At 51.7% G+C, this 20,044-nt stretch overlaps 2 protein-coding genes across 3 annotated transcripts; one reads left to right on the forward strand and one right to left on the reverse strand.

Annotated features, from left to right (window-relative positions):
* Nucleotides 1-805: 805 nt before the first annotated feature.
* Nucleotides 806-7,164, forward strand: GPR182 (G protein-coupled receptor 182). 2 transcript variants are annotated; one of them, XM_008540569.2, is made up of 4 exons: nt 836-1,085; nt 2,774-3,100; nt 3,645-4,901; nt 5,660-7,164. In XM_008540569.2, exon 3 carries the CDS (start codon nt 3,661-3,663, stop codon nt 4,879-4,881), a length of 1,221 nt encoding a protein of 406 aa, XP_008538791.1. In that variant the 5' UTR covers nt 836-1,085; nt 2,774-3,100; nt 3,645-3,660; the 3' UTR covers nt 4,882-4,901; nt 5,660-7,164. The 2 variants fall into 2 exon arrangements, with proteins under 2 accessions (XP_070475740.1, XP_008538791.1); XM_070619639.1 differs by lacking the exon at nt 5,660-7,164 and having other exon boundaries at nt 806-1,085; nt 3,645-5,098.
* On the reverse strand, nt 7,115-14,816 carry ZBTB39 (zinc finger and BTB domain containing 39). The gene is made up of 2 exons (XM_070619638.1): nt 14,645-14,816; nt 7,115-13,160 (listed from the first exon to the last, which is right to left on the reverse strand). Exon 2 carries the CDS (start codon nt 13,114-13,116, stop codon nt 10,981-10,983), a length of 2,136 nt encoding a protein of 711 aa, XP_070475739.1. The 5' UTR covers nt 13,117-13,160; nt 14,645-14,816; the 3' UTR covers nt 7,115-10,980.
* Nucleotides 14,817-20,044: the final 5,228 nt, after the last annotated feature.

The following is a 20,044-nucleotide window of genomic DNA, read 5'->3' on the forward strand; positions in this document are numbered from 1 at the left end:
GAAAAGAGACCAGAACCAGCCTCTTCCTGGAGGATGCTTATCTAGTAGAGCCTCCTTCTGCATGGGTCAATGGCAAAAGAGAAGGAAGGAAAAATTCTCAGAAGGCTGCTAACTGAGAAAAGATATCCATAAGATAGAAACAGAGATCCTAAAGAGAGAGAGTAGAACTGTGAAAAATCAAAGTTAACCACATTTTACATCGTCATAGCTCATCGTGACGGATTTCTTAACCTAGGAATGGTCTGACATGTGAGTAGAGGTGTGACATAATAGGCAATATATACTTGGTCTCTGCCTCCGGTTCCTGACACAGAGTCCTAAAACCCTTGTAATTTCCTGAGTGATGGGGGTGATAGGAGCATCATATGCAGAGCTCCTAAAACCCTTAGAATCTCCTGGGTGAAAGGAGCATCTCCTGTTCTAATGGGGCGACTCTCAGTGGGCTCCTGATGGCTTCAGGATGGGGCTGGTCACTAGAAAGACCAAGCCTTGATTAGAAGCTTAGAACTTCAGTTTCACTCCACATCCTCCAGAAAGAGGAAAGGGACTGGAGATTAATAACCAACCATGCCTACATGATGAAGCCTCCATCAAAATCCCTAAACTATGAGGTTCAGAGAGCTTCTGGGTTGGTAAATGCATTCACATGCCAGGAGGGTGGTGCACCCCAACTCCATGGGGACAGAAGCTCAGGACCCTTCCTGACCTCATCGTATGTACCGCTTCATCTGGCTGTTCATTTGTATCCTTTATGATAAAACAGTAAACACAAGGAAATGTTTCCTTGAGTTTTGTGAGCTGTTCCAGCAAAGTATTGAAACTGAGGGGGTGCTGTGGGAACCCCCAACTTTGTAGCCATGTTGGACAGAAGTGTGGGTATCCTGGGGACCCACTGCTTGCGACTGACGCCTAATTGAGGACAATCTTGTGGGACTGAGCCCTTCAACCTGTGGAGTTTGACACTAACTCCAGGTGGTTGGTGTCAGAACGGATTTAAATGATAGGACACTCAGTTGGTGTCCGGAGAGTTGGAAAATTGGTTGGCATGGAGGAGAAAACCCCACACATTTGGTGTCAGAAATGCTGTGAGTAGAGAAACAGTTTTTCTATAGGAGGCTTTAAGAAAACTGGAAAATTAAAAATATTCCTTCCCACGGTGATGGTTGGTGGTGAGGGTTGCACACCAATGTGAATGTACTTAATTCTACTGAATTGCATACTTAAAACTAGCTAAAATGTGGGGCTGGCCGCGTGGCTGAGTAGGTAAGTTCACACGCTCCACTTTGGCTGCCCAGTTCAGATCCTGGGCACGGACCTACACACCGCTCATCAAGCCACGCTGAGGTGGCATCCCACATAGAAGAGCTAGAATGACCTACAACTAAGATATACAACTATGTACTAGGACATTGAAGAGAAAAAAAAAAAAGGAAGATTGGCAACAGATGTTAGCTCAGGGCCAATCTTCCTGAAAAAAAAAAGCTAAACTGATAAATTTGATGTTATGTTTATTTTACCACAATAAAAAAATTAATTAGCAAACTTGAAAAAAAATCCCATCGTCGAATGGATAAACAAAATGTGGTATATCCATGCAATGGAATATTACTCAGCCATAAAAAGGAATAGAGCACAGATACATGCTACAAAGCAGATGAACCTCAAAAATATTTAATTGAAAAAAACAGACACAAAGGTCACACATTGTATGATCCAATTTATATTAAATATCCATAATAAGCAAATCCACGGAGACAGAAAGCAGAATGATGGTGGCCAGGGGCTGGAGGAAGAAGGGAATGGGAGTGAGCACCTAATGAGTGTGGGGTTCTTTGGGGTGATGCAAATTTTCGGAGCTAGATAGAGGGGCTGGTTGCACAACAATATGAATGACCAGACACCACTGAATCGTATCCTTTAAAAGAGTTAATATTGTTATGGGAATTTCACCTTGATTAAATTTATATACCTAATTCCCTCCAGCCAACATACCTTTGGCCCTAAAGCCCACAAAATGTAGACCCAGCTGCAGGTGGCTCTGCCATCTGTGCAGTGTGGCTTGCGTGAGACAGGTAACCTCTCTGGGCCTCACAGAGGAAAAGGAAGCCCATCCTTCCTCCCCACAGGGGTGCCTCAGGGATCAAATGGCTAACTGAGCGAAAGTGCTCTGAGAAGCAGGAAGGCCCGCTGACACAAGGTGGTCACCAACAACACAAATCCACGGGCTTCGAGCCTCACCCTATGGCCTGCGGGGGGCGGGGAAGCCCAGTAACACTCTCTGTGTGTCTCTCTGTCTCTCTGTCTCTCTGCCACACTCGGCCACACTTCACAAGGAGAAGTACCATGCAGTGGGAGGGGAAGGACGCTGTTCTCCTGCGCACCCAGGAGTCCCCCTGAAGCTGACACAGCCCCCTCCGCCACCCCACATCCAGTCTTTCCTCTCCCTCCTCACCTCAGATGGCAAAGAGCGGCTGGGCAGAAGGGCAGCAGGTGCGTGTGAGCCAGCAGGGGAAGGGCCAGGGCGGTTACAAGTCTGACTGATTTTCACATTTATTTTAGCCCTCCCACCCCCATCCTTTTCTGCTTCAGTAGGAATCAAGACAGACAAGGGAGACTGGGATTCCAAGCAGATTTAGAGCGTGGAAAACACATGCGTGTGTAAAACGTGTACCACAGGCCAGCCCTGTGCTAAGCATTTTGCCTTGATGGCTCATTTAATTCTCACAACACCCCGATAGTAAATACTATTACTGTCCCATTTTGAATTTTGCAGAGGAGAGAAGTGAGGCTGAAAGAGGTAAACTCGCACAGCTAGAGTGAGGAGTCTGGGTTTTAACGCTTGCAGCCTGACTCCTTCCTGCCACAGTGGGTCTTTTGCTGTGACTTCCCCTCTAACTGGATTGGGGGAAGGCAGGAAAAACCCTGACCCTCTCCCACCGAGCTTCAGCCAGTGATACTGCTTCCTGGATGAGAAGGGCGGCCCCAAAGCCCGCAGCAAGGCCGGCGCCACGGCCACCATCCCTCCAGACTCCTCACAGCTCTGCAGCAGCCCAGACCCGCTGGCCCTCCAGGACTGGAGGTGCTCCCGACAGAAAGTCAGGTTAGTGTCGTCCTCCCAGGGAAGAAGGGAATCAGGGCTTGGAGACAACTGGCTTTCCTGCCTGTTCCACAGATGTTCTCAGGGATGAATTCGGGGTGGGGGTGGGGTGGTGAGAGTGTGTGTGTGTGCGTGCAAGTGTCCCACATCCATAGCCCAAATGGCAAGATGGAGCAAGAGCCCCTCAGCAGGCCCGTGTGAAAGGGCCAAGGGGGGAAGCGCCAGGAGAGGAATGAATGTTGGAGCCCACCTGGCACTTGGGAGTGGATGGGACTGGCCAGCTGGGAAGAAATCTGGTTGGACACAAACAGTTCTGGTCTTTCCCATCACTGAGGCCCCTTAACAAGGCATCTCTGCTCTTGCGTCAAAGCTGACAAGGGAGTTGTTTACTATTTATCCACAGTTCGAGGGCTAAGCTTCCCTTCTTGCCTCTCCACACCAAGAATCTTTCCCCAAAGCCTCATGGCCCCTGTGGCCCGCTGCTTTGGGGACATAAGGCTGCTTTAGAGGTCTCGTTTTTCTTCCAACCCTCTCTTCTCCCCATTAGGCGTTTGCTGGTCCTGATGTCAGTCATGCCCAGCGTGGGGCCAGGCCCCTCTGAGGGCTTCACCACCGCGCCCACCAGCGACCTTGAAGAGATCCACAATTGGAACGAACTGCTCCACTTCTTCAACCACACTCTGCCCGAGTGCGAAATGGAGCTTGACGAGAACACCAAGCGAGTGGTCCTCTTTGTCCTCTACCTGGCCATCTTCGTGGTTGGGCTGGTGGAGAACATCCTGGTGATATGTGTCAACTGGCGCTGCTCGGGCCAGGCGGGGCTGCTGAGCCTCTACATCCTTAACATGGCCGTAGCAGACCTGGGCATCGTCCTGTCTCTGCCCGTGTGGATGCTGGAGGTCACACTGGACTACACCTGGCTCTGGGGCAACTTCTTCTGCCGCTTCACTCACTACTTCTACTTTACCAACATGTACAGCAGCATCTTCTTCCTGGTGTGCCTCAGTGTTGACCGCTACGTCACCCTCACCAACTCCTCTCCCTCCTGGCAGCGCCACCAGCATAAAGTGAGGCGGGCAGTGTGTGCAGGCGTCTGGGTCCTCTCGGCCATCATCCCACTACCCGAGGTGGTCCACATCCAGCTGGTGGAGAGCTCTGAGCCCATGTGCCTCTTCCTGGCACCCTTTGAAACATACAGCACGTGGGCCCTGGCGGTGGCCTTGTCAAGCACTGTCCTGGGCTTCCTGCTGCCCTTCCCTCTCATCGCAGTCTTCAATGTGCTGATGGCCTGCCGGCTTCAGAAGGCAGGATGGCCGGAGGGCCGACGCCACTGCCTGCTGGTGTGTGCCTACGTAGCTGTCTTTGTCATCTGCTGGCTGCCCTACCACGTGACCCTGCTGCTGCTCACACTGCATGGGACCCACGTCTCCCTCCACTGCTACCTGACCCACCTGCTCTACTTCTTCTATGACATCATTGATTGCTTCTCCATGCTCCACTGTGTCGTCAACCCCATCCTTTACAACTTTCTCAGCCCAAGCTTCCGGGGCCGGTTGCTGAATGCTGTGGTCCATTACCTCCCCAAGGTCCAGGCCAGGGAGGGCAGACACGCTTCCTCTTCCTCCTCCTCCACTCAGCACTCCATCGTCATCACCAAGGAGGACATGCAGCCCACTGCAGCAGGCCACCCTAACCTGAACTTCCAGGCACCAAATACCTCATCCATCCCTGCTCCTCGAACTCTACAGCCAGCTGAGGCAGATTCCAGCCGCCTCCATCAGTGAATTAAAAACTGGAGGTGTAGGTGAGAGATGTGCGGGGGAGGGTCAGAGCACTCGTGGTCAATTTTGAGTATGTCTTAAAATATTGGGGTGGGGAGGGGGAGAAGGGACAGGGAGGGAGAGAGAACAGGTCCTTGGGGGTGTACTATTTGTCTCGGTCTTTGTGTCTAAGGGAGACATGCAGGAAAAAAGGTGACATAAATAAAAGAGACAGCCATGACTCTGGATGTGTGAAAACCCCGCCCTTGCAGGCAGGATTGGGAAGGGAGCGAAGGCTAAAGAGATGCCCAGCAGAAAGTAGATGCCCTCATTTCAGAAATCGCCCTGGCCGGAGACAGCAAGGTCCATGGGACCTCACAAAACTTTCCTTTCACGTCTGCGTGCTTGTTGATCTCCCTGCACACCATGCAGGCTGTGGGGACAGAAGCCAGAGGCCAAGGAACCAGGAGGCCTCAGCAGGATGTTCCCAGCAGTGTAACCCCAGAGATATGAGAAATGGACGGGGTGGGGACAGGAGGCGGTGGGGCCTGAGACAGGCACCTTGCAGCTGGGTTGGCAGGATGGTTCTCCGCCCCCCATCCAGGAAATGGCTCCATTTCCTCCCCTTTCCTGACACTCTCCCCTTCAGCCACCCTGCTCCCCTCCACCCAGAGCAGAGGAGCTGTCCCAGAGTCAACACTCCCCACAGCCCATCTCCTCCCTGCTTTGGATCTAGGACATTTCCAGACTTCTCAGAAGAGATGCTATCCAAAATCCACCCTGCCCCTCCCTTTCTCTCCAGATCAGAGGAAAATATCGAGACACCTATTCTGGGAGCAGACCTTGGGACAGCCAGCAGCAGGCACTGACAGATGGTGTCCACGAGCTTTTGTCCCCTGCGAGAACTAAGTCAGCTCTTCTCACCCTTAGACTTCCTCCTCCCTGGCCAAATCTTTCCATAACTTTCCTGTCTGGCAACTTACTTCTGTTAACACTTGTCCTATAGATAGGAAAAGAAGACCTCTTGTTAACTAGTAGGTCTTCTGGAAAAGGTCATTTATCAGTTTGGGAAACCGGGATCGTGTCCATGAAGACCTCTGACTGAAGTAAAATCCTAAGAACTGGTCCCAGTCCACCAGTTCCAAGTCCTTGGCCTCTTAATCCTGCCTGTGGAGAGGGAAAGGCTTGTGGACATAAACACTGAGGGCCTCTGGCCTGCTCACGTGCTCTGGACGGCTGCAGTGTCTAACCTGGAGCAACCACACACTGACCTGGAGCCTGTCTCCTCTGCTCTTAGAACCTACCAGGATATCCGTTCAGCAGGTGCATTAAACATGCACTCCCACCGTGTCTGCACCCGTTTGTCAGGAGCACGGAGGGAAATCTGTATCCATAATCCCCCCGCCCACTGGGCCCAAACCTGAAAGGGGCTTAAGCTACACACAGCCACTCGGTGGCAGAGCGGAGGGCCTCTCACCCAGGAGAGTGCAGGTGGGAACTGGGGGTGGCAGCAAGGGCTTAACCCACAAGGTAGAAAATGCATTAAAGACTTTCCGTCCTTGTGTCCACATAAAAACCAAGCCAAGACCTGATGCCCATATCACTGCCTCCTCTGACTCAGGCTCCAGAAGTTTCCTAAAGGAAGTCCAATTTTATACCTCTGGCTCATCCCAGGTTACCTCAGAGGCCACTTCCCCAAGATCCTGCTCGCCTCACGGATTTCACTCTGGTGACCAGTTATCGCCCTGGTGGCGCGAACGCTTCCTTAGGGCCTTGGGAGGAGAGAGAACTGTCTGCGCTAACTGCAGCACGGCTGCCCAGCCAGCATTCACTGAGCACCGACGGGGGCCGAACCACCCCTCATTACTAGAGGTCTGTCTCCCCTGTGGGGGTACATGTTGCCAACCTCATGAGTCTGCTTCTCTCCTCTCCAACGTACCACATCACAGTCAATTAAATGGCATTGGCAAGACAATTTGTGGCCAACTCTCTAGTCTAACTAGACATTAGCAGAGTCCCACTGCTCTCTTTGGGCCAACAGATCGCCTCAGGGATGTTTCCCCTGAAAGGTTGGGTCAGACATATTTCCCACTAAAAACATGTCAACCTGGGGAATTCCAGCTCCAGGAAAGGAAAACATGCTGATAGAACTCTGGCATCTGCTGAGAGAATGCTGCTTCTGGAAGGGCGACAGCCCCGAGGCTCTGAGCGCGAGGGACGAGCATGTGACAGTAAATAGGAAAAGAATTCCCTCCCATTTCAAATGTCCTTTTTTTATTCTAAATAAAAACCACACTTTGTGCTGAACAATGGAATATAAAAGAATCAGATGTACAACGATTTAAACATCTACTATTTGGGAAAAAAAGTTTACAAAATATACAAAACTTTACAGCAATAGATAGTAAACACTTAAATATTAGGAGGTCAGTACTTCTTAATTTAATGGAAGGAGTTAGACGTCAATAACTCTTCTCTGTTTCATAAGAGACTTTAGCTAGTAGAGGTGAGAGGGTAGACAGGGGTGTTAAAGAAACGTCAAAATCAAAAGGTTCATTTTCATTCTGATGTTAAGTTTACGATGAGGATCACATTGAAAAGAACACTGTGTGCCCTGCTTCCTGGCTCATTCAGTGCAGGATTAGGACAAAGGACATGTGAGGACCCCCAGAAGGGCACAGACTTCGCCACACAGCCCACTCCCATGCCAAAAAAATCAGTGCCCACCTACAAAGGGATGTAAATTCATTATGAGTTGAGTAGTCTGGGGAACAGAGCACAGCAGGAGGCTAGAAGTGGAAGAAAATTCATCAGTAGCAAAACCTGACTGGGGAGAAGGTATTTAAGCCCAAAGCCTTGTCCTGGAGACCAAAGGGTGCTGACAGATGGGGAGAAGAAAGTCAAAATGAACTTTGACCCATTTCCTGGTTCTTGGGGGTCACCTTGGCTGGACCCCACCTCCTTTCTCCCCAACTAGCCATGAACTATAGAGACTCCACGGAGTCTTACAGTTTAGGAACAAATACTAGGGCACAGCAGAGCTTTGCTGAGGGTGCTGGGAGTGCCGGGACACTGACCCCCTCCTCTGGCCACAAGCAGCCTCCGCTGTTTACACCAGCATGCCGGAAAGCATTACCCTTTTCCCTCAGGAGACACATTGGGAATGGCCTTGTGCTTGGTTTAACGCTCTATAGTCACCATCTGGAAATTTCTTAATAATTTTTAAACAAAGGGCTCTGCAAATTGTGTAGCCAGTCCTGAGTACAGAACAAGATAAAAGGGGAAAAAGGTGAAGACATTTAAGGGTCAAACAGAACCTGGGAACAATACAGCAGGAGACAGTGCTCAACGGGGCTCCAGGGCCTCAGTGGCATTAAGATCAAATGAACAGAAGGTTGAAAAATTAAAAACTCAAAATAAAATGAATGCCTTCCACCAGGTATCCTAGGGTGCCCTTCACCTGTCTAGCGTTTCAAGTAAAAGTTCGGAAAAGGGTGAGCTGGGGGCAGAGGCAGCCAACCCGACTCCACACAGAGGGAGGGTCAGGCCTGAACGTGAGGGACACGCGGAGGAACAGGGTTTGGTCAGTGAGCCACATGAGCTGCTGACCCTGCGACTGTCTGACTGCAGCCAGCCCGGCTACCCTCTCCAGCCCCCTGGCCTCCGGAGGATCGGGGGTGCAGGTTTTTGTTTAGTGTTTCAGGGGCAGAGTTTCAAGGATTTGCTTTTTGGTTTACTGGCAAAAAGGGAAAACTTCACAGTTTCAGGTTAAGTATACAGACTACCCAGCATCCCTGACACCCTCTGTTAAGGAGAAGCGTTTCTCCAGCACACTGATCCATTCTCTGCTATTGTTTGGCCTCTCTCAAGCCCGGCCATTCAAACAGCAGTCCTCACCCAGCCTGCGAGGGGTCACTCAGGCCTCGGTGGCTTCGTGGACCACAGCGTTCCACACATTTTCCTTCTTAAATTCCTAATGGTCAGCGTGCGCCAGTCAGGGATGAAGCCTCAGCGCTACTTTCCTGACAAGAATGTCCCGAGGGAACATTCCACAAGTTGCGTTTAGAGGGTGAAAGGTGGCCACTTGTACAAGTCCCTTCACGTAATGTCATCCGACCAGGGAGCGGTGCACTCCATCTGACTCGGAGGCATCATCACCTTGGGGCCGGGCGAGCAGCAGCAGGCCCACCGGGGCACAGCTCCGCCTGCCTGTGGGTCTTAATACAGCTTCCCCAGTCCAGGAAGGATGGGAAAACAGCAGAAAGGTCCTTCAGGTGACTTGATCCCCTCATCCCAGTCCCCAATCTACTCAATCACAGGATGGAACGGAGTTGAAAGGCCTAGGAATTTAACAAGCCCCAACTTCTCAGAACTTACATCCATTACCTAAGGGGTTCCCTGGGTTTATTCTGCAAGAGACAATCTGGAAAGAAAGAAAAGAATCTGCTTGTTTCGAGGCTTGACACGGTCTCCCCTAGTTCTACCCCGTTTCCCTCATCTCTGGCCCGCACTATCCACCGGAATATGGCTACTTGCTGGGGAGAAACTCATTTTCCTAAAGTCTCTTATCCAAACGAGATGCTGAGTAATATGCATACAACAACAAAAATAAATAAATATAACGTCCAAAGAGGCTCTGTGAGTTCATTAAAACCACTTGCTTGTGAAACAGCCCGGGGTGCTGCCGAGTCCCACCAGGGGCAGCGTCAGGGCGGAGGCCAGGACTCCCAGAGCTCACCGGAGCAGGGTGAGGTAGTATGAGTGACTGCGGTGCCACCTTGTGAGCATGCGGGAGCCGAGGGCCTTCTCCCTCAAACCTTCTTTGGGCAAGACCTCCTCAAAAGCCAACCAAGAATGGAGCCAACCAGCCCCCTGGACTGGGCAGACTCATCCCCTGGCCACCTGGGGAGCGCCCAAACCAGCAGCCATCCAACGGCGCCCCCTGGTGGCCATGCAATGACAGATCAGGGTAAATTCCAGCAGATCAAAGGTGAGCTGCCAAAGCTCCCGCCCAGTTAACACAAAGTAAACAACAGGTCATCTGCCTGGGACAGACAGAACGCACATCTGGCTACACACCACCAGTTACTCGAGGGGTCCCTTTAATCCTGAAGGGCTCACAGTCCACCACTTCACCACCTCATGGGCTTTTCTCATCTAGACTAGACTTCTAAGGTGGGAGACTGGATGTAAATTAAGGCAAGGCTGCTGCTGTCAGAGACATCCCCACCTCTCCACCAGGGAACTCAAGGTCGATGGAGGTGGCCAGATGACAAACAACTATATCACAGTGGCTCCCTGTCCTCTTTGCCCCACAGGGAAGAGCTGACGTCCTGGGCCATCACTCCATGCAATCGTGTTTCTTTGGAATTGAGGAGAAAAGAGAAGCCTCTGTTCCCGTCCATCCAGGCTGCCACTCCTGGCGGCCCTGCAGGACACCTCTCCCAGCTAGCAAGGATTCATCCCAAAGCTTTCTGACCTAAACAGAAAGCTTTGTCCCCAGTTTGGATCTAGCTGCCAAAAGATTTTACTGTCCACTCAGCAGATTAGAGCCGTGAAACCAGCAGGCACCTCCATCTCCGAGGCCCCTTCCCTGCTGAGGGCTGAGGGCTGGGCCTGGAACCCAAAGCAAGCTGCCCTGCTGACTCGTCTTTTCCAGATGACCACATTCCCCAGATCTCTCTCGGAGCAGGTGTCCCAGCGGGAGGTCTGATGGTAATAGCCACAGTGAAAACCTCTCTCCACCTCCTCTATTTAGTGAGGCTACTGGTTGGGTTCTTAGCAGCATAAACCTATCAGTAAACTAAAACTTGAGAGGCTGGGGAAAGGGATCTAGTCAACACCAACTGCCTGACGAGATCCCCAAACCAGCCCCAAAAGAATCAAAAACACAGCCCTTCGTGGGCAAGAACAGGTAAGGAGGTAAACATGATAGGGCCGTTGCTTCTCAAGAACAGTAACAGCTCATGTGCTATTTCTTCTTTTTTCTTCTTTTAACACAAAACAGAACAGAAGTCGTAGCAAGGCAAAATTGGAACTTCAGCTGGGGAGGGACCAACGGCCACTAGAAAGCCAATGTCCTGGCTGCCGCCTGGGAGCTCCCCCGGCTCTGCTGGGACCCAGTCAGCTGTCCGGGTTCTTGTCCGCCTCTTTGGAATGAATAATGTACATGAATGTCTGCTCGATGGTGAAGTCGGGCGGCAGGCTGCCTTTGTGCACACCAACGTGCTTGCTCATGAGGTTCAGGGTGGAGCTGTAGTGGCCACAGACCGTGCAACGGTACATGAGGGCCCCCGAGTGTGTCTTGAGGTGGCACTTGATAGTCGAGCGGCCTCGGAAGAATTTGTGGCACACCTTACACTGGTAGGGCTTCTCGCCCGTGTGGATCCGTCGGTGGTAGTTGAACTCGCTTGTGTGGGCAAACCTTTTGCCACAGACCTTGCAGTTATACTTGCTGTTCCCAGGTTGGCCCTGCAGAGCCAGCTCCTCACCCAGGTACTCCTCTGCTGGCAGCTTCCGTTTCTGGAGAGCTGGGTGCTGTAGCCCAAAACCAGGTCGCGCGTCAAGACCACTGTTGCATTTGTGCTGACTGACGTGGTAGCGATAGGCAGCCTCTGACTTGAAGCTCTGGCTGCACAAGTGGCAGCGGAAGAGGGCATCTTCCAGGCTTTGGTGCACAGCCATGTGCTTCTCCAGGAGATGCCAGTCCACAAAGCTATTCGCACAGACAGAGCAGGAGAAGACCGAAATGCCGAGATGGGAGAGCGTGTGCCACATGAGGCTGCAGAGGTTGAGGTGGCGCTGGTCACAGACGCTGCAGGCCTGGCCCTTCAAGTTTAGATGGTCAAGGATGTGGCCCCGAACTACGTGGAAATCTTTGGCCAATGCCTTCCCACAGGCGGCACATTTCAACTCTACAGAGGCTGTCCCTGAAAAGAGACCCAACTTCCCAGGCAGGGGATCATTAGGGTGGACAATGATGTTGTTCTCAAATATTCCATCCCGCCGGTGGAAGGTGAGCTGCCACTGGGTAAAGAACTTAGTTTCACACATGTCGCAGGAGAAGAGGAAAATACCAATGTGGGACAGAACATGGGTCACCCGGGAGTTTCGATCCTGGAAGTGGGTCTCACAGACCTTGCAGTTGCCTGTCAGCAGGTCCACATGGTCCCGAGCATGCTGTCGGATCAGTTGAATGTTAGGCTCTAGAACTTTCTTGCACACCTGGCAGGGCATGGCTTTATTCTCTCGGTTGTCATTCTCTCCAAAAGTTAGCTCGTCCTCACTGTCGTCGCTCAGCTCAATCACCTCCTCAGCTGTGCCTATCTCCTCGGTAGGGTCTTCAAACTGCAAGTCATCATCCCCAAGGTCCTCCAGCTGGAGCTCATCCATCTGCCCAAAGCCTGGATCTCTGGAGTGGTCGCTATTGCTCAGACAAGAGTTGGTCCCAGTGGTAATGTCTATTGCATTGTCAGGGGTGAAGAAACTGTTTTTACTGAAGTCTCCATTGCTCTGAACTTTGTACGGCTGGCAGGAGCTCGCGCTGGTCTGGATGCCCATGCTGACAGTGCCTAGGATTGGCTGCGTCACCACACTAGGAACAGACGGGAAAGAAGCAGGGGCATCATGGTCTTCTGTCTTTGGTGGCAGTGGCTGCTGTGGCAGAGGCAGACTATGATTAGTGTCACTGGTAAGATTTCTCTCTTCCTCTTTATAGCTCCCTCCAGCATCACTAGGTAACACATAGTTTCTATCAGGACCCAAGTGCTCCCCAGTGCCCCGGAGTTCCCCAAGGGGCTGAGGGGGTTCTGCTGCACTACAACTCAGGGTACCAGCGTGGCTCTCACTGGTGCCAGTCAGGGGCTTGGCCACAGCAGTGCTCTCCAGGTCAGGAAAAGTGGAGTGACAGGCCCGGAGGAGGTCCTCCATACCCAGACGCTCAGCTACCTCGTAGATGACCCCAACATTGATCAGGTCCGTGAAGAGCTCTGATGTGTAGACAAAGCTCAGAATCTTCTCAAAGTTGGCGGGGGTAATGAAGTCCACGACATAGGTCCTGGCAGCATCAAGCCCAGTATTCAGAAAGAGGTTCTGGAAGTAGCCAGCCGCGCAGGCCAGCACAGCTTTGTGGGCCGGGAAGGAGCGGCTTCCCACCACAATGGTGACATCGCACATGGTCTCTGAGAGCCGGCACTTGTTGAGCTCCTTCAGCAGGTTGTTGGGGTGGTTGGTGCTTTGCAGTTTGATCCTCATGCCCATCTTAGCAGCTCCTATAAGGTTGCCTCCTTACCAGCACAGTTAACCTGTGGACAGCAAAAGGAAAAGATGGATGGCCAAACACATTCCTGCAAGTGAGGAGCTCTGCAAGAGAAAACACCGCCAGTCAGAGTGCTTCCAGGGCCAGGCGGGGAGCGGGTGTGAATGGACATGGAGAGCTGCTCCAGTCGGCTGGGGCAATGACCTCTCTCCCTGCATTCTCCCAAAGCCAGAGCTGCCATAACAAAATAGAAAAGTAGTGAGAAACACCTGATAGCTTGGTCTTTCAGAGTCAGTGAGAGAGGTTGCCGGCCTGGTTGGACAGAAGTTAGCGCCTCAGAGCCAAGCCAGAGACATGCTCTCAGACCCGATCCTACACCTCACCGCCAGAGCAACTGGCTCCAACGTCCCTCAGATTAATTCCTGATCGATCCCGAATACAAGCCCTCCTAGCTCACAGAGTATATTCTCTTCCTTCCGATGCCAAACACCGTAAACCACACACTCGAACACAATTACCAAAGCTCCATTAGCTACTGAGGAAAAGATAAGGATGCTCCATCTTTTAGTTTTCTATCATTGCTGTGTCCTTTCGGTCCCTAAATACACCTCTTGCTCATTCTTGCCTTCCCTCTCTCCCTACCTATTCTCTCCTCTCTCCATTACCCCGAGCCATGCAGCTACTGCTGGACCACATTCTCTGTACGCTGTGGATGAAGTCAAAACACTGAGAAGCCAAAGAAGTAAAGCAAACCAGAACACACCCGTGGTATTTAATATCACTTAAATAAGCTTTCTTTCTTTCTCCCACCCTTTTTGGGATTTCTGCTTACGCTGACCAGAACTAAGAGATTTACTTGACACCATAAGAAGGCATCTAATTAGAGATCAGACTCCAGCAGGCTTGCTCTCTACCACTTTCCCCCTTGCCAGTCCTGCAGGCCTTAGGAAGACTAGCTAGCTGCACTTTCATTCAGTCTCACGACTCGCCCTGCAAAACACAGCCCCCTCTCACCCTCAGCACATTCTACTAACTCCCGACTTTTGCTGGGGCCCAGGCAGCTTCTGAGCATCGCTGGGTACCAGCCCAGCATCTCCCGGGTCCTGGCGGCCACCCATCAACGGCCAGCAGGTCGGGCGACCCGGCAGCCTGAGCGGGGGCGGGAGGCGCGCAGACTCGGAACTTCAGAGAAGGCACCCCAACAATCCCGCGGCGCCGCGGTCTCCCCTCTGGAGGGTCGAATCCGGGGGCAAGGGCGCTGCGTCGGGCTGGGGCACTCCAGCTGGGGGGCACCGAGCCCTCGGTCCCTCCCCAAACAGGGGGGGTGCCCCAGGCGACTCGGGGCGGGGGCGGGGGCGGGCACGCAGCGGGGCGCGGGGCCGACCGGGCACCGAAGGGATGGGCGGCGGGGCCGGCCGGGAGGATGGGCCGGCCGAGGGGAACGGGCGGGAGGGAGCCCGGCGCGAGCGAGAGAAAGGCCGGCCGGGGTCGGGCCTCGGCCAGGGCAGCCGTCGGCCGGGCCGCGCTTACCCGGCTCCGCGGGGCCCGAGCACCATCGCCGCCGCCGCCTCACACAAAGGCCCCGGCCCGCCGTGCCCGGCCCGACGAGGAGGCGGCGCCGCCGGCCGCGGCCAGACTCTCCATCCGCCGCGCCACTCGCCGCGCCGGCCCGGGCCGCCCCGGCCGCCCGGCCCGCAGCGCCCCCCGCCGTCCCGGAGGAGGCAGCGCCCCCCGCCGCTCGGCCGCAGCGCCCCCAGCCGCCCGGGAGGAGGCAGCGCCCCCCCACGGCGGGGCCGCCGCGAGGCCGGAGGGCCCGCGGCCACGCAGCCTCGGCCGCCCCGCGCGACCCGCCAGTCCAGCCCGCCGAGCAGGTGCGCGCGCGCCCCCCGCCCCGGCCCCAGGCCCCAGACCCCCGGCCCCCGCCCCCGCGGTGGCTCTTCCGGAGCGCGCGTCCGCCGGGTGGAGGACCAGCGCCGCCCCGCCGGGCCACTGGAGAAGAGCACAACCCTGTCCCACCGCCAAGCTCCCGTCGCTTCCCCGGTCCTACATCTCACAGTGCCAGAAGCTCCATCTCCAAATGTCTGCCCCTGTAGTTTTGCAAAAAGTTGTGAGACTGTTTGATTGACGTATGTCTCCGCCGCCAGGCCGTGAGCTTCCTGAAGGCAGGAATCTGTGGTTCTGCGCCTCTGTCTTCCCGGCGCGTCCACACTCTTCCAGCCTGTTTGAGTGAATGAACAAGGATTTGAGGGCCGGCCCCTGGTGGACCCCCTCTGAAAATTCACTGCTGCCCCTCCTTCCACCCAGGTGGCCAAATAAAGGAATTCACAGGATCCCACTGCACCTTGGCAACCCAGGCCCAGTGCCTGCAGCCTGTCTTCCCTGAAGGGGAGCAGAATTTGCCAGGCCAAAATCTGACTCTTCGGCATAAAGGTTATTTTAGGCTCATTAATTTTAAGAAACGGCAGACACAGGAGAAGCTCTGAAAACTGAGAAGTTACCCTTTGTAAGAGACATTTGCATTTAGAAAGGAAATCTCCGTTTGTAAGGGTGTCTCCCTCTCTGCGCCAGGAAGAGAAGGACGGTAAATCTCTAGAAATTCTCATCAATGGAGAAGGCAGCAGATTAAATCTGCATTACAACCTTACTGTTGTGTACTGTGCTTTGCCTGAAAACCTCCCATCACCACCCCTGCCCCCCTCCCCCCCAACATCTTCTTTTGTCTTTAGCTGGAGGTGGTATTTAAGGTGGTGGGTGGCTTGGGCCATTTTGAGGAATTACTCAGCCTGGGTATCTCTCATGTATACAGAAGGTATATGTGTTATTAAACTTCTGTTTGTTTTTCTCCTGTTAATCTTTCTTTTACTACAGGGGTGGGTCTCAGCCAAGAATCTAGAGGGTAGAGGGAAAATTATTTTTCCTCTCCTGCATTCCCAACTCTCTCTAGAGCTCCATCATTCTGCTTCTCCCTACGCTTCTCCCTTAGTGAGCAGGTATCCTCCAAATTCTCTCATCAAATGCTCCTGCCCAAGACCTGTCATCAAACCGAAACCACTTGCCCTGCCTGCGCCCCCCCCCCCACCTCCAGCACTACAGTGGTCCCCCTTATCTGAGGGTGGGATGTGTTCCAAAACCTCCTGGTGGATGCCGGAACCAGCACACAACATAACCACCAGCCCATTTAGAGCCAGTTCAAACAGACCCATCTCTTATCAGCAGAGTGATTAAGAAATTGTCTTCCAGAAAATTTACAAAGTCACATAGCCAGAGCATGCACGGAAGAAGAAATCTTAACCTGAAATGACCATAGAATCAAAGATTCTCCTCCCCGCAGAACCAAAGGACTGGGAGATGACCGGAACTTAAAAGTCAGACTCTTATCGGAAGCGAGGGGTCCGTCATTCAGGAAGGTCCAGTGTTAAAATCCCTTCCCCACCTCATCATAAATGTTTAGAACCTCATCATAAGTGTTTAGAATCTCATGATATATGTTTAGAACCTCATCGTAAGTGTTTGGAATCTCATCATAAATGTTTAGAACCTCACCATAAACTGTTAGAACCTTACCATAAATGTTTGGAACCTTACCATAAATGCGTGAAGCCCACCAATCAAAGCCTGTCCCACCAGCCTTTCTGCATCCCAGCCCGTGCTCCCTAACCTCTTAAATTTCACCCCAAATCCTGAATCAGAGAGACAGATCTGGGGCCACACACCCCCATCTCCCTCCAGACCCATCTCAGAATAAAGCTAATTTCTCTTCCCAAAAGCTGGTGCCATAATTAATTGGCTTTTTTATGTTCATCAGGTAGAAGCATCCCATTTTTGTGCAGTAACAATAATACCAAACCCTATGTATACTAGGTTTTTTCCTAAACATACGTACCTACGGTAAAGTGTAATTCATAAATTATGTATAGTGAGAGATTAACAACAGTAAATAATAATAAAGTTGGCTTTGGGGCCGTTAAGTAAATAAGGGTTACTTGAACCCAAGCACTGTGATACCAGGACAGTCGCTCTGACAACCCAGATGGCTACTCAGTGACTAATAGGTGGGTAGCATATACAGCATGGATACGCTGGACAAAGGGATGGTTCATGTCCCAGGCAGGACAGAGCCTGATAGCATGAGATTTCTTCATGCTACTCAGAACAGGAGAAATTTTAAACTTATTTCTGGAATTTTCAGTTTAGTATTTTCAGACTGCATTTGACTGCGGGTCACTGAAATGGTGGAAAGCAAAACTGAGGATAAGGGAGGACTACAGTACCACCAAAAACACTGGAAGTCGTGGTCACCCCACTCTCTCTCCTCAATTCGTAGGAAGCCCTCAGGCTCCAGAGCCCTTCTGTTTCAGCATCTCTCCTCACTCATCCTGTCCAGCCCAATGACAGAAGGCAGGCAGGAGCGTGGTAGAGTTTGGTAATTCCTCGACAGATGAATGGGGAAGAGGGAGACACACAGAATGTTGCCAACTGATCTGAGCCAGTTTGGCTGTTCAGCAATCATCAGTTATCCTGACGAATTTGGGAGATTGTGTGTCCCCTTTTCCACAACCTCACTAACTGCTGGTAGATTATACTGAAAGCAAGCATTACACCAAATGCTTTGAAGCATGTGATATTTATTAGCAAAGAGAAGCAAAACAGCCATATAAGCCGTTCTTGCTGTTTGGGAGCAGGCAGTCCCACTTAGCTCTCTTGTGAAAGGGTCTCTCAGAGGCTGATACATGTTCCAACGGCAGATCCAACCCTTACAGCTGGATGAGGTGGCCGAGCGCCCCTGAAATGGAACATCATACAACCAATAGACTGCAAACCTCCAGCACAACTCTGAGACATTAGACTGCAGGACTTGCAGGAATCTTGGGCCTGTTCAATCTTTGTAACCAACTGCCTTAACCAGCTCTGGAGTGTTGACCCCAGTAAATGTACTTCACATGCTACCAAACCCCCCAAAGGTGTAGATTAAAACTTATACTGTTTATATTTGTGACACTGATGTGAGCTCAGTGAGTCAAGGAGTCGAAAGAAAGATTTCTTGGACTCTCAAGGTCTGGAGTAGTCCTCTTTTATTCAGAGAATAGCATGGAATAGCATGGGGACAGGACCCATGGGCAGTAAGAGCTGCAAACATGGGTTGAGGGGAGGGCCAAATTTAAGGCATAGGTATGTGAGTTATCTCTTTACAAGACAAAGGAAAGAGTAAGTAAAAAGAGTCATTAAAATGGTGTCAGTGTAGGTGGGGTCTGGTTATTGGGTGGTCCTATAACTTTAGACAGGAATCAGATCGGATTAAGTCAGGACGTCCTGTGCTTCCCAGAGGATGATATAGATCAGTATGTAGGGCAGGATGCCTTGGACTTCTCTCCTGGGGCAGCCTTGATCTTCATCAATATTGTGATTTATAATAAAAAATATATACAGTATTTGGTCTCCATCCTCATTTCTGGCACAGAGATTCTAAAACCCTTGGAATTTCCTAAGGGATGAGAGCCTTAAAGGCATCTTTTGTTATGTTAATGAGTGACTTTTGGACCACACTCAGGGATGGGGGCTGGTTGCCAGGGGAACCAACCATATGATTAGAGGGTTGGAACTTCAGTCCCAATCCCCTGACCTCCAAGGAGGGAGAGAGTGGCTGCAGGTTGAATCAATCCTAATGGTTGGTGATGTAATCCATCATGCCTATGTAATGAAGCTTCCATAAAAACCCAAAGGGCCAGGGCTCGGAGAGCTTCCGGGCTGGTGAACACGTGCAGATGCAGGGAGAGGAGAGTGGCGTGCTCAGAGGGCTTGGAGGCTCTGCACCCCTTCCCCATGCTGTCCTGTATGCATCTCTTGCATCTGGCTGTTCCTGAGTTATATCTTTCTATAATAAACTGGTGATCTAGTGAGTAAACGGGTTTCCTAAGTTCTGTGAGCCATTCTAGCAAATTAATGGGACCGAGGGAGGGGGTTGTGAGAACTACCAATCTGTAAAAACCTAGGTTTGTGATTGGTAACTGAAGGGGGGCACAGTTTTGTAGGACTGAGCTCTCAATCCGTAGAATCTGATGCTGTCTCTGGGTAGTCAGTGTCCGAGCATTGCTTGTTGGTACAGTGAAACCTCCCCCTCCACATGCATTGCACCTGGGTCTGGAACTTTTAATACTGAAGTCTTTTTAAAGGAAATCACCATGCAAACACCATAACACACACACACAGACGCACACAAGACTAACTGGAGAAAGGCAAGGAATTCAGTCAAGGTCTTCTTGACCAGGTCTCCTTAGGGACAAGAGGAAGGCCAGGATCCCTTCACACATTCTCCAAGTACAAAAATAGGAATCTGATTTAAAATTTGTCTTCATTTTTCCTGGAATCTCCAGTTCTGCAATTTTTGTCAGTCCCACCAGAGAGCAACCTTTCTGCATTTATGCTCCTACTTGGTAAAGCACTTGTGTCATCTCAGCACACACACCCCACTCCCAAGTCTGAGCAGAATCAACCTTTTTTTTTTGAGGAAGTTTGGCCCTGAGCTAACATCTGTTGCCAATCTTCCTCTTTTTTTCCATTTTCTTCTCCCCAGAGCCCCAGTACATAGTTGTATATCACAGTTGTAAGTCGTTTTCTAATTCTTCCATGCGGGATGCCGCCACAGCATGGCTTGATAAGCAGTGCTAGGTCCACACCCAGGATCTGAACCAGTGAACCCCAGGCCACCGAAGCAGAGCATGTGAACTTATCCACTCAGCCACCAGACCAGCCCCTGAGAACCAACTCTTGAGGCTTTCATGACCCAAATAAATTCCACAGACTCTGCAAAAGTTACCCTTCTTTTAAACCCTCTACATAGATAAGTTTGAAAAGCCAGCAAGATGACTCACTGGAGAAAGCCTTGAGGATCTGAGGTGATGGCAGTCTTTGACCTCTAGCAATAAACCTGAC

The sequence above is a fragment of the Equus przewalskii genome, chromosome 5 (assembly GCF_037783145.1).
Source record: "Equus przewalskii isolate Varuska chromosome 5, EquPr2, whole genome shotgun sequence".
NCBI classification, from domain to species: Eukaryota; Metazoa; Chordata; class Mammalia; order Perissodactyla; family Equidae; genus Equus; species Equus przewalskii.